Raw genomic sequence first — 26,433 nt, 5'->3', positions numbered from 1 at the left:
AAAGCTGATTAGTGTTGGTGAGCAGAAGAAAATCTTTGTTGATGAAATCATGAAGTGGAAAAATGGTGTGGAAGTGGCAAATCCCAAGTAGTAAATATAGTTTTTACTGTAATAATGATCAAGTCACGTTAGCATCAGAGCTTATTTATGTTAGCAATGTCTGCATCAGGTATTCTGTGTTAGCTTAGCTGGCTAACATGAACCTTTTTTTTTTTATCATGTTACTTAAAGGAAAACAGAGTTATATTAATGTTGATGAGGATTGGCATCTCTGTTAGATAGATCTGTATGGCTAGCATGCTAACACTTTAGCATGGACTACAGTATGCTCAGTTTAGCTTTGTCTAAAGTATGACGATCAGGAATAATCCACATTGTCCAAGTTATTACTAATCCAGAGTTGGTGCTGGTTTTATTCTACGACATAAAAACAGAATCTGAGTCTTTAAAGTGCCAAATTAGCAGCTAACAGTCTTTAGCCGTCTAGCCAACTTCGCTAACTTCCTGTGTAGATAAAGTCTAGTAGTTTTAGTTTTAGTAGTTTTACCAAACTGCTAAACAAGCCTGGCATGTCTTTATCAAGTGTGTACATGTAGTCGCTAATTATAACTTAACATACTGTATGCTAAAGTGTTAGCATGTGCACCAGACAAGCTAACTACCAAAACACACTCAGGTCAGCATAATCCTTTGAAAGCAGTGCGGACACAAAACATGAAAACACACGAGGTTGAAGTAGATGAGAGAACGCACCTCACAATAGAGTTCAAAAAAATAAAGTTTAATGTTTATGTGCTGTATAACAAATAAAATATATTAGTGTTTAAAAAACAGGTGCATAACTAGGTGAAGCCTAATCTATCTCTATCACTTTACAATAAACAGTGAGGAGAACGGTGAGTTTGATCAGAGCTAGTTGGGTGAGGACGGCAGCTCGGACATGCGCTATTCTCTGAAACATCGTACGACGGTGACGCTAACTAAGCATGGGAGCCGGTCAGGGCGGGAAACTCACGGCATCTTCCAAAACCCACCAGCGCTTTGGTGATTTACACAAGCCGGCTAGATTTTTTTTTTTTTTTAACAATTTCAACACAGCTCCAAATCTCAGGAAATTTCATGAAACGAGCACAAGATCTTAAAATGCAACTGAGACCTTTCAGAAATGCCTTCCCAACACAAGCTCACACTGGTCTCCTGTGGTTTTAATGTGGTAACCAGTGATGTACTGTCCTGAAGAGAGTGCTGTGCTTATTTTTAGGTATTTTTTGGTAACCATGATTACATCCAGGTTCCACATGGTGGTGAAATGTCCCCGTTAACTGCTAATCCACAGCACTGGATTTGCATCTCTCCATTCACTTCCACAGCAAAACAGCCTTCAAAATAAAATAACACTCTTAGCACAGAAACCAACACACAGGATTATGACACCATGAACAACAACGAGTCCCGGTTCCCATTTTTTAAAGGAAAGTAAACGTCTCTTTTCTTGTTATTTGCCGATTTGAACTGGAAAGTAGATCCGGCAGGTAGCGTCTGCAGGAAACTTCCACATGGTAACCTTACGCCAGGAAGAAACCATCTGATGATACTTACAAATAAATGTAATTACACAAAAAATGGGCACTGGGACTTGTTTTTAATATTGTGATAATCCTCTTTGTTGCCGTTGGTTTATTTTGGAGCTGTCATGCCATGAAAATGAAGAAGCTAAGCTAACGGCTAACCTTTTCATGTGACCAACAGCTGAAAATGTCACAAAATCCAGCTTCAGTTTACTCGTCTCTGTCCATAATCTCCATAATCAGATTTTTTTTTTTGCTCATTTCGTGAAATTTCATGAAACCGTGTTGACGTAACGCTCGGCTGGTGGCTTGGTGCTGATTTCCCGCCCCGCCGCCGGTGACAGACAACAGTCATTGAGCACATGACAAATAAAATGACTGATCCATACAGTATGCAAATAGACTTATTACTTACATAAATATTGCATTGGTCTGTCGTTACGGTGAGTGAGACTAAACTATCTGCAGCGAGCAGGGAGAAGGAGAGCTAGACCAAATTGTCTGGACATTATCATCATCTTGGACCTACAGAGCAAACAGACGTATTTACACAGTGTGGCGAACACGGAAAAACACAGCGAACACTTAAATCCGTTATGTATCTACCTCTAAACAGCAAAACACATCTTTGAAATATGCACTGATGGCCATCACACGTGGATTAAACACTGTTAAGAGCTAAGGCTAATCAACATTATCATCTTGTAAAGCATTTTTTTTTTTGATATACCAGACACTTTCACACTGTTGTATTTTTTTCTCAATGACACTTAAGAATTCTTTTTTCTTTTTTTGCTCTACATACATAAACACTGTATTGACACCAAAATCTACAGCAAAGTTACACTTGACAAAGAAAAAAACCCTGGTTGAGAGATTAGGCTAGCACTATTTGTTATCATGGTACTATTTACAGACCCCAGGCTGCTGTTCCACCAACAGCGCGAAACAGGAATTTTGCTTTTTTTGGCTGCTGTTGTGGGAAAAACCACGTATCTGCCGTCTTTTTTCTTCCCCTTTCTCTGTCATCATCGTCAAGTCTTCAGGGTCGTGTATGTATGCTGAGTGAACGGTGTGACCTCTGAAACCTGTTCAAACCTTGTCGGATCATGTCAGAAACAGGCAACATAAGCAGTCCTTTTCTTCATTCCTGAAATACACACATTTTGCAGATACGCAGTTTTTGGGTCCAACAGCAGTGATTTGCTAAATTACAAAGTGAAACGAACCAATTACCGCGGCCTCTGGCGTGCCAGCCCGGCCATCTTGCCAAAACGAATGACAGAGGTCCCCTGCTGTTAGTCCCAAACAGCTCCTATACATCCTCCATTTAAATTACCTCCCATAAATATACACAAGACAAGAGCAGGGAGGGGAGGGTGAGCTCCACCTCTCCTGGTTTCCCATCTGAACTGAACAACAAAAAAACAAGTCCACTTGAGGGCTGAATCATAACTCCATAACTCCCTACAGTACTTGACTCTGAGTATTTCCTCACGTTCCCCTTTTTGTGCAGCCGACTGATGACGACAGCGTTACAGATTACAGTACAAACACAGACACTCAGATTTTGGAGGACGGCGCAGGTTCAGATGCGGGTCGACCGTTGGAGAAATGACTACAAGCCACCGGCCAAACGCTGATCAATCTTTGGATAGCGCTTGCACGCTACTTCAATTTCGTAAGGAAAGCAAGCAGTATTTTGTGTTTTATTAAAGTCAAAATTTCAATAGATTAGGAGGTGTCGAAAATGGCTTGAGAGATCTGCGACACCGCTGTGGCTTGCAGTTCAGATAAATTGCTTTCTTGGTCTGAATCAGAACTCGAAAACAGCAACACTTTCTATGTGTGTCACGTCTCGAGTGCATTATGACTGTTCTTCTGTCTACCTTTGAGATTTTAAGGTTGTAGGTAACTACTTACACAAATTCAGAAAATGCTTATACATATAGTTTATTTTAAGTTGTATCTATAAAGTCTTATGGGTGCTCATATAAAGCATCAATGGGCAATCACTTCCTCTGGTAAACACTGAAAACTAAATATCTTAAAATGCAAATGGAAGAAATTGAAAATATGAAGTATCTGCACCAAATACTTGCCCAGTTTCAGTCTAAAAATATTAGCACTGGTGTTCAAAAACCCTTATCAGTCGAACCTTGGGCGATAAATTACCCACAGAAAGAGTTACCAGAATCAAGATGCTCGACTTGCCACAGTGAGGAAACGTGTCAGCGTGGCCAACAGGCGCCGCCGACGGATGCTGGCATGTCTGCTCACCTAAAATACCTACGGCGAAATTTCGCTCGTGTCCCGTCCCTGAATCTACCTCTTGAGTTAAGATTCAGCCCCCGGCATCACAGCCTACAACCCGGCTGTCCAACGAAAGCAACAAAAATAACACCCAGGCAGAGGTAAAAAGTATACAAATGTTTTAAACGGATCACTTTTAAATTACACGTACATCTTAAAGTGTACAATTAATCAACAGACAAAGACCTGCAGAGCTTCAAGGTTGTCGCCCCGTTCGGATTCTCACCCTGCTCTCTAGGTGCTTTGGCAAATACCTTTAAAAACAAAATAAAACAAAACAAAACAAAAAAAAGAAAATAAAGAAAAATAAATGCTATTCATGAGGCAACATTGGTTGTTAAGGCTCTACTGTGGCTGTGCTTGCTTAGTATCTATTGATGGGTAATAACTGCATACTGTCAAGTGTGAGTAGAACAGAGTGGGGGGGTGCTGGGGGCGGTCGGGTGGCAGGAGGCACTATGTGGAATCTTCCGGCTCTGATTTGATGGTCTTCTTGTCTGCGTTGCCGGACGCCCGCTGCGACGTGCCGTTTTCTGCAGGCGAGGATAAAGATAAAGGGCAGTATCATCAGCATACAGCTTCATTAAGATATTAATCAAGTATTTACTGCTGCACGGCCGCTCTGACTGGTCGAAATGCATTGAAATGTTTCCCTTGAAGGGTTGAAAATATATTAAAAACCTGTTAACATCACAACAGGACATATAACAGCATCTTAAAACTGGCAATACAGATACACTCCTACTTATTAATAAACATAACGTTAACGTATCAGTGCATTACAGCAGCCCGCAGGAAAAACATCCCAAGTCATAATACTGCAATATTACAAATATCAATCTAAAGATGTTATTACATTATCTTACATTGCATTTCATTTCTTATCCAGAAATATTTATGAAAATTGTAAATCATTTTGTGAGTCTTTTTAATACATTTGGGATGATCAGTTGCACACAGCTGTAGTTATTAGATTATCAGCTGCACCAACCACCAAGAGTATCATTCCGATTCATTACAGAATTAAATTAAAAATTGATGTGCAAAATCGACATTAAAATAGGAAATCTAGATCAAAATGACACATCAGGACAAGAAGAGAAAAAAGTGTACAAGTAGAGTATTCTATTCCTGTTCATAAATATCTAAAATAAATATGAAGAATATTTGTCACCTCACCATAGTTAAACACAAACAGCTACACCGACGTCACTCAGTTAGAAAACTTCAATGAATCATTTTCAAATTTCAACCAAAATCTGAGAAACAGCCTGCAAACGATCTACAAACTGCAACTGAAAGGTTTCAGGTTGAATTCCTGTAAAAGCACATCAGTAGCCACGTGTGCTGCTGAAGTGTTCTTGAGCAAGGCAGTGAGGCCTCTGCCTGCTTGCTCACTGTGAGTTGTGGGTAAAAAATCCAGCTAAATGTTCCCCATTTCAGTGCAGAGCCGCCTTTTAGCTGCACACGCCGTACAAACAGCCACAGACCGCATGTCATTTATGTTACATATTGAATGAATGCTTAAATTTGTCTTTTTATTAAAACTGTTAATTTAGCTACTGGCTGATATCAGTTTGCATTTGCTTGCTGGTGTTAGCAGGAGTCTTTTCCTGTGCTCAGCAGGTATGAGCGACCGACACAAGGGGGCGTCACTGCGCCCGTCACCGTCGTGCACAGTGAAGCATCACCCACCTGTTGCTGGTGTTTTGGTCTCGTCTGTGTTGTTGTGGTTGTGATGACGCTTCAGCTCATTGGCTAGCTGCTTGCCCAATGGGAGCTCGCCCTCCTGCATGGTCTGACTGACGACCCGCAGGTTGATTGGTCGGTCGTCTAGAGGACAGGAACACAAACACGGAAACAACACGTGAGCATGACGGCATCATTTCCATCTCACCGGGTTCACACACACTGCAGCCAATCACATGCAGTGCAGTTAAACAACACAACATTAAAGGGATAATAAAAAAGATAATAAAGCACAGACATATGAACCTTTCAATATATATTTAAGAAAAGGAATCCAACACTAAAATCAAATTATCACCACATTCTTCTCATCATCTAACATTGCAGGCCACTTCAGTGACTTGCTCATGGGTTCCCTGGCAGGGTGACATGAGGATGCGGAAAGCATTAGTCATCCACTCTCGCCGCCTACGTTTTCCTAACGAACCGATGACCTTCTGGTCACAAACCAGTTTCTCTTCCTCCGCTAACAGAACCAGCGCAGCAGAGACACGAGGCTCCGCTCGCAGAGAGACTCCCGGCCGGAGCTCCGCCTCGGCCCGTCCCGTCTCGTCACGTCAGGCCAGAGGCTGAGACAGATGCTGCTCAGCTTTTTAAAGGCTTATACTTACAGCTTATTCTTATGGCTTTAAAATGATCCGTCTTAATGTAAACAAAAAAATCTGAATTATATTCCTGTCCAGGTGGAAAATCTTCAGATCATGACAGGAAAATCAAAAAACCTGGAAAACTATTTCTACTACTGCTTCTACTAATACTAATACTACAAATACTACTCATACACATCTGAATGCACATGAGTGGAGTCTGATGATGAAAACGTCTCAGTGGAATCACTTCAGATTAAAAGGCACCGACATCCAGTGAAGTATTGATTATAATCAATCAGTCAAACAAACCGCCTTTAATCAAACTGGATCAGCTGATCAGCTTCACACTAAAGTGTCAATTTACATGTTCAATAAACCCAGCTGCAGCAGTGTGTGTGTGTGTGTGTGTGTGCGTGTGTGTGTGTGTATTGTGAAATGGAGTTAAGCTGCCAATTGTTAAGCTTTGTGTTTGTCTTTTATTCCCTTTACAGCCGACGTGAAGGTGCACACACACACACACACACACACACACACACACCTCGCCTTCACTCTGAATAGGAAGCTCATAATAGCTGCTTTGCATTTGTTTCCACACGAGAAACGAGAGAGAGAGAGAGAGAGAGAGAGAGAGAGAGAGAGATGTTTCAGTATTTTCTCTCTGCTTCATTTTTCCCTTCATTTCTTTTTTTTCTTTATTTTAACTTTAAAATTTTCCTGCTGTTTTTCTCATTTTATTCGACATTTTCTAATCGGCCATTACTGATCGTTATTGATTGGTGGCAAAGGTTTGGCAGCTGATAATGAAACACGGCACAGAGAAGCTGAGTGGAGAGAAAGAGAGAGAGAGAGAGAGAGAGAGAGAGAGAGAGAAAGAGAAGAAAAAAAGAAGCTGCGATTGTTTTTTCAATTACGAAGTGTAAATGAAGCTTTGGCAACGTTGTTATCTTTGAACACCGATGCCAATAAAACACAGTGAAGTGAAGTGAGAGAGAGAGAGAGAGAGAGAGAGAGAGAGAGAGACAGAGACAGGGAGAGAGAGTGAGAGAGAAAGAAAGAAGGAGAAGGAGAGGAGGAGGAGGAAAAAGATGTGGAAAAAAAGTAGAGCGAGAGAGAGTGACAGAGAGAGAGAGAGAGAGAGAGAGAGAGAGAGAGAGAGAGAGAGAGAGACGCCCCCCTCCGGGCAACTGGCTGGAGGTAAACAGGCGTGGGCGTGATAATTACAGGTGCATTGTGGGAATTGTGGGAACAGCGATATAATGAGCTGTCGGGAGTGGGTGAGGGAGGAGAGGATGAAAATGAGATGAGGCCCGGAGGAGAAGGAAGAGCCTGAATAATGATGCCTTTTTTTTTCTCCCTTCTTCTTCTTCTCCTTCTCCTTCTTCCCCCTCTCTTTCTGAGAAGTGGGAGCTGGAAAACGGAGATGAAGAAGAAAAAAAAAAACAGGAAAAAAAAAACGTGACAGCTGCCAGCAGCGCCGGGTGTGGAGGGAGAATCAGCACCCAAAGGTGTTGTTGCCATCCAGAGGAGAGGAGCACACACACACACACACACACACACACACACACACACACACACACACACACACACACACACACAGGCTTCCAGTGGTGATGCATTTTGTGGTAAACACACACCGTCCACGCCGTTTGCAGTTTATTATTAATATTTTTTAAAAAAGTCCCTGTGTAAATGCATCACATCCTGATTTCCCCTTAAATTTTCCCTTACCTTTAGCTTTATTTTTTTATTTTTCTGTACCCACAAATATTCAGGGTCACAAATCTAATCTGATTCTTTGAGATTGGACACAGAAATCTGAAATCTTCACTGTAAAAAAATCTCCGTCTTCAGTTTTAAAATCTTTAAACAAAGAATAAAAAAATACGGCAAAAAATGGGTTGAAATCTGTTTGTTTTTTGTTTTTTTGTTTTTTGTTTTTTTGCAAATGTTAGCTTTAAATTTATACCATTATGCCAACAAACTAATACAGCAGGAATTAACCAAGAAATTAGCAAGAAATTTGTAAAAAAAAAAAAAAAAAAAAAAAAAAAAAAAAAAAAATCGAAATTCTCCAAAAATGAGCAAAATGGAAAAAATGGAAAAATAAAACTGACAGATATTAGTTATTAGATTCATTTTTTTGTCCTCAGTATTTTGTTTTCATATTAATAAAAGTAAACATGGCGGGTTGCGGTCGCGCCCGCCTCCTCGCGTATCGACAGCTCATGAATCGCAGTCGTGTTAGCAGTTATCAGTCAGGTGTGTGTTAACGCTGTAGTGTGTGTGTGTGTGTGTGTGTGTGTGTGTGCGCGCCCCCCTCACCCTGTGTGTCCCGGCTGTCGGCGGCGGCTCCGTTGGTGCTCTGGGTGTCGCTGAGGTACTTTAAGGCGGCGGGCGGGATCCTCCAGTCGAGCGCCTGCAGACGCTCCTGCACGGCGGCGTCCTGCAGGATCTCCATCTGCCGGGCCAGCAGACGCTCCAGCTGCATCTGCACACACACACACGCACACACACACACACACACACACACACACACACACACACACATACATACACACACACTTTATTAAAGCGTGATCACATGGCAGGGTGTCTCTCGTTTTGGGGTTGTACTGACTCTCTGCGTTGATCACGGCTGTGTTTTGGGTGTAACATGCCTTTAACAGCCAGGTGTGTCACACCTTGGTGGGCTGCTGTTATAATGGAGGATTTTCCAGGTAAGCAGGAAGGGGTTAGTCCAGGAGTTTGCTTCTTATTTGCTGTTGCTTGTTTTTATTGTTGCTGTTTTTGCGTGGAGCCCAGAGGAAAGTCCACGACGACTTTGGAAGCTGATGATCCACATCAATAATAAATAATCAATAATAAATAATAAAGAAGCGGGAATGGGCGGGTCCTCCCAGAATGCAGGTGGGCATCGTGACACCTCAGGTTAAGGGGAGTGGATAACTGCAGCTGCAGCGACTCAGCTCCCATCGCTCAAATCAAAGAGCTGTTCAAAAGAATCAGATCGCTGAAGAGAAGCTGATTGTACAAACGTTTCTGATCGTCCAAAAGAATTGGATCGTTCAGAGGAATCAGCACGTTGACAAAAATCAGATTGTTCAGATGCTCTGATCGTTCAAAATGATCAGATCATTCAGAAGAATCGATTTGTTCAGATGGATCTGATCGTTCAAAAGAGTCGGCTCGTTTGTGAACGCAGCAGCTGCAGACCACAGAGAGGGAGGTGAGGGATAATATATAATAATAAATAAACTTTTTTTTAATCAAAGGAAGGAACGTGTTTGTGTTGCGAACTGTAAATTTTTGACACTGCAGTTTATACTGAATTAAATATTGATTATCAGTTTCCTTGATCGGCTCTGAAAAATCAATACTGATCAATTTACAATGGATGGATATTGGATATGGAAAAGATTCACTGAAAAAAAAAATCAGGTACAGGAGCAAAATCTTAAAAATCACAGTGGAATGGTAACTGTGGCAACACACACACACACACACACACACACACACACACACACACACACACACACACACAGTTAACGAGTGTTTGCGGGTAATGAGTTATTGTAAAGCTCTCCTCCTCCTCTCCAGGCTAATTAGGAAACAGCCAGCGCACACACACACACACACAGACACACACACACACACACACACACATACACACAGCCTGTGTGTGTTTCAACATCAAAAAGACATCTTCAGGTTCTGCTTCATCCCATTGGCTGTTCCTGGTCACAAAGCCGCGCTGTGATTGGACGAGAGCCTCCGTTTTTTTTTTTGGTTTTTTTTTAGTTCTGGATAATATCATTTGTTCATTCGTTTTTCAAAATAAAAACAAAAACAAAATATTATTTTCAATATTTGTTAGTGGCTGTTTTTCCCATTTCTGATTTTGTGCTCAAATCAAAACTGAAAAAAATGGATAACAAACACAAACGTTCCATTTTCTTTTTTTCATCCAACACAAGAGGCGTTTTTTGGGTTTTGGTTTTATTTTGAAAAACGAATGACACACAGACTCTGCACCTCTTTCTTAAATCAAATTAGCGTCTGAGTGAGCACCGAGGGGGAGGAGGAGGATGAAGAGCGACGCCACGTGGGCCCATTTCCGGTTGGACGGGGCGGTGCCGACAGGCCAAGTGATTTTTTTTCCCTAGGATGGCGATGGAGTTAAATTCTGTTGCCATCCTAGGAGAGGAAAACTGGCTACGGGTGGTTTGCATGGCCAGGGAGGCGGGACCAACTTTGAATGTGGTGTTTACAAACCAAACACACACACACACACACACACACACACACACACACACACACTCACACACACACACACACACACACACACACACACTGGTCTACCAGTATTGATCGGTGATGGGCGGCGGCTCACCTGCAGGTTGCGTCCCACCGTCTCCTCGCCCTTGGACTTGGCGCAGGCCAGCTGCTCCCTCAGCATCTCCTGACGCATGTGGATGGCCTGCAGCGCCTCCTGGATGTCAAAGAAGTTCTCCTGCACGCACACACACACACGCGCACACACACACACACACACACACACACACACACACACACACACACACACACACACACACACACAAACATGTGTCAGACTGATGGTCGCTCTGAAAATCAAACTTAAAGAGTCGATGAGGAACTGATTTATCGATTTTTTTTTATTGACCTTTTTTTTCAAACCAAGACAAAGGAAGCTCGCATGTCTGTTTGTTTTTTCATTTCATTTATGTATTATGTATTTATTTATTTATTTGTTTGTTTGCTTGCTTGCTTTTGCACATTTGGCCCGTTTGTCTTCAATTTTAATTTAATTTTTTTATTATTATAATTATTTTTATATTGATTTGTCTTTTATCTCTTCTACATTTCAGTCTTATTTGTTTTAATTTATTTAAATGCTGACGTATTACTTATTTATTTATTTATTTGCTTACTCACTTACTTTATTTATGTATCCATCTATAAATATAAAAACAAAACAGTAATACTAATAATAACACTAATAATAATAATAACCAATAATAACACTAATGATAATATTAACATTAGTGTTTATTGATAGATTTTTTTATGTATCGATTTACTATGCTGATTAGATTCTTTTTATTGAATTAAAATGTTTCTTAATTTTTTTTACTGACTTAACTGGTTTATTACATTGTTAATTGACTTTGTTTGTTTATTAGAGTTTTTTATTGATTTAATTGGTTCATTCAATTTTTAATTAACTTAGTTTGTTTATTAGATATTTTTATTGGTTTAGTTTGTTTATTAGATTGTTTTTTTATTGATTTAGTTTGTTTATTAGATTGTTTTTTTATTGATTCAGTCTGTGTGACTGATTCCTCTCTCTGTGTCTCTTGGTCTGAACTTTCTCCTCTGATGTCAGGAAGTTGAAGCTCAGAGGAGCGACTGGAGGCTCTGCTGCTCTGCTGCTCCTGCAGAGCACAGCAGAGACTTCACAGGGAATTTTGGGTGGAATTCCCCTTTAGGAGAGCAGGTGCGTGTCGGCCCGCAGCTCCCAGCAGGCTTTGCGGCTCCCAGCAGAACCGGCGGCCACACGTGTTTCCAATCAGCTGAGCGCGAGCTGAGAGGAGGCATTGAGAGGAGCGCCGGGAGACACACACACACACACACACACACACACACACACACACACACTTGGCTTCAGAGCCTCGCTCAACACGACTGAGACCAACCGGAAGTGAAGGATCAGAGGTCAGAGGTCAGCGCCAGAGAACCTTAAGCCTTTGGGCAGATTCATCTGATTTCAGAGCAAAAAATCAATAAAAACCAAAAAAGAAAATGACCAGAAAATTTGTAAAAAGAAAAGAAAAAAAACAGAAACAAACAAGAAAACAACCTGAAATTAAGTAACAAAAAAATCCTGAACATTAAAAAGCAAGAAAGTGACCTCAAAATCAGCCAAAAATATACATAAATTAATTAATTAAAAACTTTTTTCAGTAACATAGTTTTAAATATATAATTACAATAACTATAAATACAGTTGGATATTTCTTTCCTAGTTTGTTGATAATTTTTTAATAATTTTCTCTTTTTGAATTTTGAATTTTAATTTTTGTTACATTAATTAATAATTTATTTTATTTTATTTTATTTATTTTGCAGTGTCTGACTACAGCTGGCACAAACACTCCAAACAGTTAAAATGCACTTAATTGACCTGCAAATCATAATTTCTGCAGTGTTTTTTTTTCCAAAGCTCACCACTCGGAGTCAAACTGCAGGATGTGTTTTCCATGAAGCATCAAACTGATAAATCTAAATCTCTCCAGGAGTCAAAACACAACGGAAATTTAATTCAAGTGAGAGAAACAAACATTAATATCCCAGTGAGCTGCTTTTAATCTGACGGGTTCACCTGGACTCACCTCTGTTTTAATCCGTTTAGGTGAGGGCTCGTCTCTGTCGCCGCAGCGAGATCTGCCAGGAAAAAATTAAATTATAAAACACATCAGACAGTTTGAATGACACAAACCAGAGTTCACTCCAAACTCCCTCAAGTCTTCCACACGTTAATAGTTAAAATGGTTAAAAACTTTGTAGAAAGATGTTTTTAATATGCAAAATGCAAGTTTTTTTTATGGCTCACAAATTTAAACAGAACTCATTTTGTCTGCAAAGGAAAAAAAAAAAAAGAAAAAAGAAAAAGCCACGTTTGTATAATAAAACTCAACTTGCGCTTTCAATATGCAACTTTAAAATGCAACTTCTTGTCCAAGTTTAAGTTTTTTATAACTTTCAAATTTAAACAAAATTCAGTTTGTCAGTTTTCGAAACTGTTTTTTGAAAGTTTTTTTTTATTGCAATTTTAGAAAAAAATTAACAAAATCTATTTAAACAAAATTCTTTTTATCTGCACAAGAAAAAAAAACAACAACTCAATTTTCACTCCACAAGGCTTCAAATCTTTCAGAATCATAAAATTACTTTATTGATCCCTGAGGAGAAACTGGGTCAGTTGCTCAAACAGAATTATACGTAATATAAAAATGTGTGCCTCACAAATTTTTAAAAAGTATATGCACATGTTGATAGTTTGGTTAAACAAATAAAAGTTTGGAACCAAAGCAAATCTGGAAACCAGAGATGATTTAAAACACAAAAATCAACTTTTTGTCCAAGTTTTTTTTTATGGCTCGCAAATTTAAACAAAACTCAGTCTGTCACAGTTTTTGAGAGGTGGTTGTACAAATAATAATAAAAAACCTCCTCAGTTACAGTATTGGTGGAAAATGTTTGAACATGAAGTGAAATGATATGATAATGACAGTAAATATTCTGCTGACCTGACATTTGAGGAAACGGTGCAACATTTTTAATGACTGTAATTTCTGTTGGCTGGTAATGACAGCTCGGGCAAAATGTCAGAGTCATGAGAATAAATTTGTGTTTCAGAGGAAAATCACTTTTTCATGCTAACAAACACAGAGTGCTGCAGTTAGCTAGCTGAGGTTCCAGCTCTTGTGTCTGAAAACACAACGTTTTTGACTGGACACCTTGATATCGATATTGTGGCGACATTAGAGGGACGACTGCTGGTGCTTTTACGTCATATTTACACATTTTTGAGATTTTTGATAAACAATACTTAATGTGGATTTGAGCAGGTTACAGGAAAATAATACACAACATCTGAAGTTCTATTTAGATCTGAAAACTGCACATCTTCACTCACAGCCTTTAATATCTAGAAAAGACAACATTTATATTACAATATCCAAAATCCCAGATGATATCTATTCTTAAATCACCATATGGATATAATATTAATATTAACTCTTTTATATCATTGATATAAACTCAGTAAACACTGAGGCTGTTGGACTAATTGTGCAGAAATAATAATAAAACAACGCTACACTTCAAACTAAAGATTTCTCACCATGTGATTAAATGTGTGAGTTTGTGGTTGAAGCAGCCGCCTTATAATGTTCTGCTTGTGTGGCGAATAAAGTCCTCAACATTCAGAAACCACACAGCTGATAATCGGCTGTGGAAAGCAAAACGTTTCCCACTTAGGGACTATTTTCCCTGGTGGAGGAGGAGGAGGGAGCGTTTCAGTGTGAAAAAGTCCTGAAAAGCCAACAGTGCTGCTGCTTTTAGGAAAACTCATGTGGAGGACTTTATTCCGCTGATGGAAAACTGGAGTGAAGAAAGTGTGAAGGCTCTGAAAGTTCATGTTCATATCGTAGTGGAATGAATGGAAACCAGCGGCTGGAGGAAAGGGAGGAGGAGTGATGTGGCAGCTCTGAAACCCCACTGCTCGCTCTGGGAGGAGAGCAGAGGAACGTTCTGGAGGGAAAACATGGCAGAACAGAGTGTGTGTGTGTGTGTGTGTGTGTGTGTGTGTGTCTGGTTCTTACTTGCTGGTGCGGTACGTGTACTTGTAGGTGACTTCTCTGGAAATCTGGCGGGCGAGTCCGAACAGCTCGTCCCGCCGGGTCAGCAGAGCCACGTCCCGCATGCAGAGCTGAGCCGCCGCCTCGTTCACCGTCAGCTGCACACACACACACACACACACGCACACACACACACACACACACACCAGGTGAGCCTCAGCTTTACAGGGAAAACTCCTGTTGGCTTGGAAGAGAAAACTGCTGCACACGTTTACAACCTGACAGCCGACTATAAATCAATTTTATTTTATCTTATTATTTATATTTTACTTCCAGAAGTTTTATTTCATCCAAACCCTTAACAACGCTCACTTTATTTGTTTTGTGTTGTAGTTGTTTGGGGGTAATTTTTGGTAATTTTTTAAAATTCTTTATTGTCATTTCATGTTGTTTTATTGTCATCAGATTATAAATTGTTTTCTTGTAATATTTTCTCATAATTTTTTTTGCTTGTGGTTTTTTGTTATATTTTACTAATTTTCTGGTATTTTGTTTTCTAATTTTCTTGATTTGTTTTGTAACCTTTCAACTTTTAATTTTATGTTATTTTATTTTATTTTATTGCTAATTTTATGATTTTTTTAAAAACTTTTTTGTACTTTTTCCTAATTTCTTGCTATTTTTCAGCTAATTTTTTGCCAATTTATCCTTCACCCCATTTTCTCTCATTCTTTTGAGAGAAATCAAGTGAACCTGCAGAGGATTCAAAGGGTTACAGAGCAGATGTGCAAATCAGCATCATGAAAATATTTTCATTTCGGTGCACGATGATGTTTGCAATTTGTAAAGTCATGTTAAATAATCAAAATGACTGAGCTGCCTGGGAATATAAACGCCAATGAAGCTGTAAATTTCAAATAATATTCACTAAGAGATTTACTTAATTTGAGCTTGTTTGTCAAAATTGACAGAATTGTGTTTGAATTGATGTCATTATTTCATCACATTATGAATTAAATGAATAATAAATTTCCTCATATTGAGTCGTTTTCCAGCCCAGATATGAAGTGAAGGAGTGTTGAGAAAAACAATCAGCAGTTATGAGGCCAGAATTAAAATATTAAAATGTTGAAAAACTGAATCTGTTTGCTTTTTAACTCCATTTAACTCCATTTAAAGCAGACTGGCAGTTTGCATAACTTTATTTTTTACAGTGTGTTAGCCTCAGATCTCGCTGTGACGTCACAGCGGCGCCTCACCTCGTGCAGCGTCAGGTGTTTCCCGTCCCGCCTCTTGGAGTCGAAGCGCCCGTAGATGGCGCTGTACTTGCGGATCTCCTCCTCCCTGCGCGGGTCGTCGTCGCTCATGTCGAAGATGTGTCCGATCATCTTGGCCAGCTTCTTGTTGGTCTTCAGCTGCTCCTTCACCTCGGCCGGGTCGCTCTTAGGGAGGCCGGGCGCCATCCTGTCCACGCACTCCAGCACCGACTGCACGGCGGCGGCGTCCAGGGCCTCCAGGCCGTCGCGGGGCGAGGAGGGCGAGCCCAGGTCGGAGGGCGACAGGCTCTGCTCGCTGTCGTTGCTGTGGCCCGACCAGAAGCGAGCCTCGCTGCCGCCCTGCAGGGGCGAGCCGGCCGACACTTTGTCCCGCGCCACGTCCAGCTTCCCGGGCTCCGAGCACGCCGCCACCGCCTTGGGCATCTTGACGCTGGCGGCGCGGTCCTGGGCGCCCAGCAGCGTGGGCGAGCCCTCGGGCAGCTTGTAGACGGGGATGCTGCAGACGGGCAGCGAGGTGAGCGGCTGGTTGAAGAGCGCCGGGTTGGTGACCCAGTCGCGCAGCGCCTTCTGCAGCCGGCGCACGTGCAGCGGCTTGCTGGCCATGCCCACCAGCGCCATGATCTCCAGGAACTCCTCCTCGCCGGCCTCGCACAGCTGCTGCACGTCGTCGCCGCCCTGCTGGATGAAGGCCTCGTAGTAGTAGAGCAGGTTGGCCCGCTGCAGGATCCGGTAGAGCTGCAGCTCGCCCAGCGTTCTCGGCAACACCGCCGCCATACCTGCAAGAGACACGGCCACAGGGTCTGTACGGCAGCCTGGAGGGCTCATGATTATAGAACACAGCACAACATAATAATGCTCTTATCGCCAGGGGTTACATCTGCTGCAGGTCAGCAGAAACAGCTGCTCTGGACACATGGTGGGTCAGTAACTAGATCACATGTTCTGGACCCCAAGGTCGGCCCTCATGAGGCCCTTGTGAGGCCCTGGTGAGGCCCCAGGAAGTGAATGTCATATTAAAAGATATTTTGGTTTGTGTACATTATGGAATGGAAATGGAACAAGATCAAATTAAAACCACGTAATTTAAAATTTAAAACTATTTCATGACTTTCAAGGCCTGATGTTTCTATTTTAAAGGCCTTGAAATCTGATTTAAAGGGAGCACTGAGGGTAAATGTCAGCTTATTTATTTATAATAAATAAAGATGACTCTCTGGTCAGCGCTGGTGTGTTTGGGCGGTCAGCAGTGAACCAATCACCTGCCTGCTGACCACCTGAGCTGAGCATGGGCCAATCAAATCCCAGCTCAATGTCTCTGTCTCAGCGAGGCTCCTGATTGGCTGACATATGAACCCATGGCGGTTCAGTCTGACGGCTGATTGGACAGAACGTGAGTGGAAACTTCCATTTGGCGACACCCAACAGAAAAGAGTGGGACAGAGACTGAAAAAAATAAATAATAAAATAAAATAAAATTAAATTAAATTAAATTAATAAGTAAAATTAAATAAAATATTGAAATAATAAATAAAATAAAGTAAAAATAAATAAAATATTGAAATAATAAATAAAATAAAGTAAACTTAAATAACATAATGAAATAGACTAAATTAAAATAAAAAATCAAACACTGAATTAAAATACAGTGCATTGTTGTAATAAAATAACATAAAAAATGATTAAGAAATTAAACCTCTAATCAAATTTGGTCTCTCCTTGTTGGAGGTTTCAGCATGTATTCTGCATCCAAAACAGCAACAGAAACATGGCTGTGAAAATTATTATTATTAATATATTACAATGTATTAATTACTTTGTCTGGTCACTATTAAAGAAAAAAAATTAAATGAAAAATAAAATTAAGATCAAATTACATTGCAGAAAATATTAAAATAAATAAAATAAAGAAAAATAAATGTTATTTTTTTAAAAGAATAAAACATAGTTTAATTCAATTAAAATTTTATAAATACTGCATTAAATTAAAATAAATTATATATATATATATATATATATATATATATATATATATATATATATATATATATATATATAAAACATTTAAAAATTTGAAATTAGACCTCTAAATCTAAATTTGGTCTCTCCTTGTTAGATGTTCCTCCCTGTATTCTGCATTTAAAAACACATAGCTATGAAAATTATTATTTCTATCATTATTAATCCATTACAACATATAAATTACTGTGTGTGGTGAATATTAGCCTGGCAGCCTCAGCTCAGACTCGGGCTGTGCGCCTCGATCAACAGGAAATAAAATAAATGACAGTGGCTTGAAGGGCACAAGTGGGAATTGAACTCCCAACCCTGGAAAGAGGCGAGTCACAGAGATATGAATGAATGTGTGTGTTCTGACTGATACGTGTTTGTGCTCTTACACACTCCCTGTGTTTGGCCTGTGTGTGTGTTCTGCTGCAGTGTGTGTGTGTGTGTGTGTGTGTGTTCTGCTGCAGCGTGTGTGTGTGTGTGGCTGCTGAACACAGTGACTCTGTTTGGGACCACACTGCCATGCCAGATGAGGTGAAACAAACATAAGATAAGATAAGATAATTGAAATGTAAGTAAAGTGTCATTTTCTGCCCCGGCGACCGCGCGGCAGCAGGGAGGAGGCCCGCGTCCGGGCCGCGGGCCTCGGCTTGCCCCTCCTGCGAGCATGTGAGGCCCTGCGGAGGCCGGCTGACAGAGGAGTGGCAGTCAGCAGGCCAGGCTGCTGGGAGGACCACATGCCTCTCTCCACCCCTGCAGGATGTGTAGGTGGTGGGCTCGGCTCGCCCAGAATAGGCCGGCGAGCCGCTGGCCGGCCCGGCTCGCCGAGGAGCCTGGGAGACGCCGAGGAGCCTGGGAGACGCCGAGCGGAGCGGCTGCAGGCGCCGCCGCCACCTCGCCTGCACCTCCTCCATGATCCTCACATGTGGAGCAGCCACACACAGCACCGGCACTGACACTACCACTGACAGTACTGCAACTGCAAATACTACAACTAACAGCTACAACTGACATTACCACTGACAGTACTGCAACTGCAAATACTACAACTAACAACTACAACTGACACTACCACTGACAGTACTACAACTACAAATACTACAACTAATGGCTACAACTGACATTACCACTGACAGTACTGCAACTACAAATACTACAACTAACAACTACAACTGACACTACCACTGACAGCTACAACTGACAACTACAACTGCAAATACTACAACTGACATCACCACTGACAATACTGCAACTGCAAATACTACAACTAATGGCTACAACTGACAACTACAACTGCAAATACTACAACTGACAGTATTGCAACTGCAAATACTACAACTGACACGACCACTGAAAGTACTGCAACTGCAAATACTACAACTGACAGTATTGCAACTGCAAATACTACAACTGACACGACCACTGAAAGTACTGCAACTGACATTAAAGCTGACAGCAGTACCACTGACTCCAGGACTCCCTGGAAGAAGAGACATTGTTTCTCAATGGGACCTTCTTGGTAAAATAAAGGATAAATGAATAAAAAATAAAACAACTGACAATACTACAACTGCAAATACTACAACTGACAACTACAACTGACATTACCACTGACAATACTGCAGCTTACAACTACAACTGCAAATACTACAACTGACAGCTACAACTGACAACTACAACTGCAAATACTACAACTGATAGTACTGCAACTGCAAATACTAAAACTGACAATACCACTGAAAGTACTGCAACTGACATTAAAGCTGACAGCAGTACCACTGACTCCAGGACTCCCTGGAAGAAGAGACATTGTTTCTCAATGGGACCTTCCTGGTAAAATAAAGGATAAATGAATAAAAAAATAAAACAACTGACAATACTACAACTGCAAATACTACAACTGACAACTACAACTGACATTACCACTGACAGTACTACATCAGCTACAACTGACAATACTGCAACTGCAAATACTACAGCTAACAAATATAACTGACATTACCACTGCCAATACTACAACTGACAGTACTGTAACTAACAACTGCAACTGCAAATACTACAACTGACAGATAAAACAACTAATACTGCTGATACTACAGCTACTACTGCTGATAAAACAAATACTGCTAATACTACAATGACTACTGCTGATAATACAACTAAAACTGATGATACTACAGGTACAACTGTAGATACTACAACCACTACTGTTTATACTACTACTGCAAATACTATAACAACTAGAACTAACAACTACAACTGCAAATACTACAACTACTATTGCTGATAAAACAATTACTATTACTGATACTGCAGCTACATCTACTGCTAATACTACTGCTAATACTACAGCTACAACTACTGCTAATACTACTGCTAGTTACTGTTAATGCTACCACTAATACTACACCAACAACTACTGCTAATACTACTGCTACAACTACTGCTAATACTATTGCTAATACTCCATAGATAACTACTGCAAATACACCTACAACTAAGCAACTACTGCCAATACTACAACTACTGCTACTGCTGCTACTACTACTACTACTACAACTATTACTACTGCAACTGTTGCAACTACTGCTAATACTTCTGCTACTACAAGGCGTTTTGTTTTCAATCATGTTTTAGTCATTTGAATTTTGCTAATTTTACTCATCAAAAACTACAGTGGTGTTAGTGTGACTCATTTTTCTCGTTTTTCCTGTAATTTTCTCTTTAAATGATTTTGTTTGTGTTGTTTACATCGATGGCACTGCGGTCCTCATCACAGCTTCTGGTATTTTCTGCCTGACGCAGACTTTTGTTGTTATGCTAAACTGAAGACTGCTGGTTTGTCCTGGTGTGTGTTGTTGCTAACGTCCAGCTAGCACTGTTAAGATCTGAGCTGTCCGCTGGTTTGCAAATTAAAAGTTCCTTTGCTGATGAAAATATCACAATATTTTCGTCACTGTTTTTTTCATTTTTGTTTCGTTTTCGTGTTTTGTCATCGCTGTTGTCGGCAAAATTGACTCCTGGTCCAAAGTTTTCCTCAAGATTCACAACCAAACCGAGCAGGGCTGAGGGATAAAATCGAGTCATTTAAGTTTTGTGATTCTTTTTTTATGACTTTAATTTTTTTTAAATTTCTGATTTGATTTACATTAATGATTGGTATCATATGAGACTAGACGGCCAAAGGAATGCATCAGTATCAATCATGTCATGCTTGATTGTCTGCATGGAGGCTAAATATCTCTGCAAAGTTTGGCTAAATTTTGTTTAATGGAAAATCTTAAGTTGTGATTTCCAGCGGGCTCCCTTGACCTCTGACCTCCAGCTGTGTGAATGAAAATGGGTTCTCTGGGCAGCCACGGCTCCGCCCTCTGCAGACACGCCCACCTTCTGCTAATCCCATGCAGTTTGGGCCCCAAAGCCTGCAGTCCACATGTGTTCTTGTGGCCTGTTGTAAAATGGTGTGTGTGTGCAGACTGGGGCCTAAACAGTCTTGGAGCTGCATCAGTTGGCTTTGACTGGAAAGCTGAGACTCTTGTGGATTCAATGAGCCACATTTGATTCCTGTGTGATGATGTTGGCCCCCATAGCAGCCATTTCACTGCAGGCAGAGACTTTTGTCAAACTGGAATGACCTCTAGTGACCTCTAGGAGAATCACAGCCTCATCAAACTTTACAGACACAAACTAGAGGAGGATTAAAAAAAAAGAAAAATCACGATAAATCGTAACATCAGAGCGCAATACTTCTAGAATCGCAATACATATCGAATCCGCCCAAGTATCGTGATCGTATTGAATCAGGAGGTAAACATCGTCTGAGCCCAAAAACTTAGAGGACCCTCAGTTAACCTAAGACCTGCCAAAATATTCAGAATATTTGACACATAAACCTTGATAACTTCTGATCTGAACATGCTGGAGACATGAGGTCTGTACCACTGGATGTCTCGTTTAGCCCCTTTCAACAGGAACCCATTGAATTTCCCCTTGAACTGCAGATTAAATGAGGACAAACACTTCATCCTCGGCATCACCGAGTGCATGTTTGGCATCTCTGCCTGCTGGATGCAGAGCGTTAGCTTCGTTAGCACTGAACCATGCGCCTCCACTGCTGACACACACACACTGAACACACACACACACACACACACACAAACACACACTGTCCATAATAGGGAAGAATATCGCTGCATCGTCATCGAGAGGGAAAAATATCTCCTGTTCTCCTTTGATTTGATTGGTGCTTGGCTTTGTGCAAATAGAAATCACACAGCCTTGCATCGTACTCCAGTTTTATCACAGCAGATGTGCGTGTGTGTGAGGAGGAGGAGGGTGGATGTGTATAAGTGTGTGTGTATTTGTGTGTGTACGTGTGTGTGTGTGTGTTGGGTGTAATAGCTGGTTGTGAATGCAGGCCTTAATTGAGGTCCTGTTTGCAGAGCTGCACGTAGAAAAGAAAAGAAAAGAAAAGAAAAGCGAGTTTAGCCAGTTCAGCCTTTCACCTGGAGAAGTGAAGCGAGGCGTGCACTGGCATGGACACACACACACACACACACACACACACACACACACACACACACACAGTTGTGTACTTTTCCAGGTGAGGCGGCATGCAGCAGGGCTTCCCCCAGCCGAATGAGCAACGGTCTTATTCCACTCTAATTTAATGGCATAATTATGAATCATCCTAATTTGACTAATTTGACATCATGTGAGATTGATTACTGTTAATCCCAGGCTTCAATACAATATAAAGCAAGTGGGGCGTGTGTGTGTGTGTGTGTGTGTGTGTGTGTGTGTGTGTGTGTGTGTGTGTATGTGTGTGTGCTTTAGGGGGGGTCCTTGGGGTCCTTGAAAACCCCTTGCAACACACAACTCACTAAAACAAACACATTTTAAAGCATAATTATTGCTGAAAATAATCATTAAAAGAGACAAAAATAAGACAATAAAAGAAACATCAGTGTTATTCCTATAATATTCTTATAATATTGTGTCTATATTATATATTTTGGACTAAATTGCGACTTTAGACTGACATTTGCCCTTTCCATGGCTTATAATCTCCTAGAATACAGCTATAATATCCCTGTGGAGTCTTATAATGTGCTTACAGTGCTCTGGGATGTTAAGCTTATTGTCACATTTTGCTCTTTATCTTATTATTTCCTCTGTAATATTGGTATAACGCTCCTAATATTCCTCTGTTATGACTTCACAGTGACATTTTACGCTTTATACATGCTATAACATTGCTTTGATATCCCTACAGAGACTGATAATGTGCTTACAGCGCTCTAGGACATTAAGTTTATCGTGGCGTTTTGCTCTTTATCTCGTTATTTCTTGTGTAATCTTGCTGTAATATTCCTATAGAGACCTCACAGTGCGCCGGTGGCGCCCTATTATGACTTTACAGTGACATTTTGCGCCTTACACATCCTATAGTATTGCTTTAATATCCCGACAGAGACTTACAACATGCTCACAGTGCTCTAAGATGTGGAGTTTAATGTGTGATCTTGCTCTTTATGGTATTTGTATCGCCTTGTATAATGTCGCTATAATATCCATAAAGATTTGCAGTGCACCTACTATGAGTTTATATGATAATTGTGCTATTCTATCTCCTGTAGTATTGCTTTAATATTCCACACAGACTTAAAATTTGCTTATGGTGCTCTAGGATGCTGAATTTAATGCGTGATTTTGCTCTTGATGGTGTTTTATCCTCTATAATATTGCTCTAATATCCGTACAGAGATGAGCAGTGAGTTTCTCTGACAGCTCCTATAGTGCCGCTGTTATATTCCTGTAACATTCCTATAGGCGCTGAGCAGCGTTGTGGATTATTCAGTAATTTGCTGTTATTCTGGCAGTAAGTTGTGTAGTTGTGCGCTGCTGTTTGCAGGCTGCCACAGGGCGACTGGAGCTGAGGAGAAAGCGGCAGCACAGACAAAGGGTGTCGGCCGCCTCTCAGCACTAATGCCACGGTGTTTGCAGCGAGAGGGAGCAGGCCTACCTGGAGACTTGTGGCCCCCTTCGGTCCGCCCTGGTCCGCTTCTTCTTCACTGTTTACCGGGGAGAGCAGAGCCCGGCTGCCGGTGTGTGCACAGCCCTGGAGGAGGAGAGCGAGTCCAGATCCACGGGGCCGGATGGGCAATTTAAATTTAATTAAAAATAAAAAATAAAAATAAAAAAACACAGGGAGAGAAATGGAGGAGTCAGAATAATGTCCAGGACAAAAAAGAAAATCCAAAGTGCGCTCGCTCCAACGCGCGACGCTCCTCTCTCTCTCTCTCTCTCTCTCTCTCTCTCTCTGTCTCTCTGTCTGGAAACTTTTTCTTTTTCTTCTCGCGGAGAGAAAAAACAAAACGCTGAAATTAAAGATAGCGAAGCTGCGTGCGTCGTCCGCTGTGTGCGTGTGTGTCACTCACTGTGTGAATGTGTGTGTGTGGTGTGTGTTATGTGTGTGTGAGTGAGTGTCAGCGTGTGTCAGCGTGTGTGAATGTGTGCGTGTGTAAGTATGTGTGTGTGTGTGTGTGTGTGTGTGTGTGTGTGTGTGTGTGTGTGTGTGTGAGTGTTTCAGTCCTCTCCCAGTCTCTCCACTCCCCTGCAGGCTCCACCGCCGTCAAGTCGCGCGCCACCAGCGCGAGCAATTTCCGGTCGCAGATTTCAAAAACATAAAAGCCTCTCGAAGCAACTCGAGAAATAAAAATGTCCCCGTGTTTTTTCCAAAATGTCCCGCCGTGCAGCCTCAAACACACAAACAGCAGAGACGGAGAGAGGTAAGTCAGTCAGTACCACAGTAAAGAAGTTAGTAAGTCAGAAAATAAACAAATAAATAACTAAGAATTTTTAGTACATAAATACGTAAGTAAGTACATAAGTACATAAATGAGTAAGTAAGTAAATAAAAAATATGACTAAGTAAGTACGTAAGTACGTAAATGAATAAGCAGGTAAGTACATAAGTACATAAATGTCTAAGTAAGTGAATAAACATATAAGTAAGTAAGTTCGTAAATAAATAAATAAGTAAATAAATAAACAAGAAGGTAAGTGCATAAGTAAATAAGTAAATAAATTTAAAAAATAAATTCATAAATAAATAAGTAAATTAATAAATAAATAAGTATGTAAATAAATAAATAAGCAAATAAATAAATAAATAAATAAATAAATAAGTAAGTAATTAAACAGGCCAGGGTAATAAGTAACTAGACTTTGTAAATAAATAGATAAAATCTATTATGTTTACATCAGTAAGTAAACTTTAATTTTTACTGACTTATGAAATGAATCAAATGAGAGAGCAGTTGTTCTGTTGTGGTTGTTTCGTGTATCTGATGCACACGCTGCATTTTCACCTGGTTAAAGTGACACCTCATTCCGTTTCATCGTTTCTCACTGGAGCCTCACAGCTGTTTTTGGAAACGTTTGGAAGTTAATGATAAGATGAAAATAGAACATGCACAGTCTTTCATAATCTGTAAAACATGCACCACAGGCCCCCAGCCCGCATGATGCAGCACACTGATACAGTTTGTTAATGTTCAGACCGTGCAGACATGAAAACGCTGCACAGAAGAAATTATAATCTGTTAATTCCAGCAGCTGCAGGTTTAAACTCCACGTTGGAACGGCTGTCCTGCACTTCCAGCATGGTTCACTTTTCAGAATGGACGGCTAGGACAGGCCATTTTATTTTAACCTCTGCACTCTCTTCTTTTACACAGTTTGTCTCTTACAGTGTTTTTCTAAGCTCTAACACTAACCCCCCAAAAAGTAAATCAATCAATAAATGACAACAATAATAATAATAAAATAAAGAAGAAACAAAGGAATCAAATAAAATTTTCTCCCCTTCCCCAGGTAAAATTTATTTGATTTTGATTTTATTTAATTTTTTTTTTTATTTTTATTTATTATTATTTTTATTTTAAGTTAGTTAATTTAAATTTTTACTTTAATTTCATTTAACTTAAGTTTTTGTTTTGTTTTACTTTATTTTTCATTTCATTTCATTTTATCTACATATTTTATTCATTTCATGTTTTATTTTCTGTTTTACCTAGTTTAATTACATGTTTGTTTTATTTTATTTGATCTTATTTCATTTTTATTTATTTCATTTCACAATTCATTCCAGGTTTTATTTTGTGTTCTGTTTTATCTAGTTTTATTTTGGAGGGCGCTTCCTGTGCGCGCGGTGCTGGGTGCGCGCGCCTTGACGCGGCAGGGATATTCCGCGGTTGCCACAGAGCCGCTCTCTCTCTCGCCCACGCGGCTCCCTGCGTGACGCAAATCCGCGCGTGGGCGGACGCACGGGGCGTGGGAGGCTTTCTGCACGGAATACCAAACACAGGTTGAACACCCACGAGCCCGAGAGAGAGAGAGAGAGAGAGAGAGAGAGAGAGAGAGAGAGAGAGAGAAAGACTGAGTGGGGGGGGAGAAAAAGAGAGAGAGAGTTTGCTCTCTTCTCTTCTTCTTCTTTATAAATATTGATAATCCCGCTCTGCTGCACAGCGCGCGCTCCGAAACCCAG

At 40.6% G+C, this 26,433-nt stretch overlaps 1 protein-coding gene across 1 annotated transcript; it reads right to left on the bottom strand.

The window, feature by feature from the left end:
• Positions 1-1,007: 1,007 nt before the first annotated feature.
• LOC115370771 (NGFI-A-binding protein 1) lies at positions 1,008-24,130 on the bottom strand. Its single transcript, XM_030067935.1, has 8 exons — positions 23,908-24,130; positions 15,861-16,654; positions 14,626-14,759; positions 12,631-12,682; positions 10,611-10,730; positions 8,543-8,708; positions 5,577-5,714; positions 1,008-4,414 (listed from the first exon to the last, which is right to left on the bottom strand). Exons 2-8 carry the CDS (start codon positions 16,650-16,652, stop codon positions 4,338-4,340), a joined length of 1,479 nt encoding a protein of 492 aa, XP_029923795.1. The 5' UTR covers positions 16,653-16,654; positions 23,908-24,130; the 3' UTR covers positions 1,008-4,337.
• Between the last annotated feature and the right edge of the window lie 2,303 nt (positions 24,131-26,433).

The sequence above is a fragment of the Myripristis murdjan genome, chromosome 2 (assembly GCF_902150065.1).
Source record: "Myripristis murdjan chromosome 2, fMyrMur1.1, whole genome shotgun sequence".
Taxonomy (NCBI): Eukaryota; Metazoa; Chordata; class Actinopteri; order Holocentriformes; family Holocentridae; genus Myripristis; species Myripristis murdjan.
Note: the sequence above shows the minus strand (reverse complement) of the source record. Positions and strands in the feature narration are given on the sequence as shown.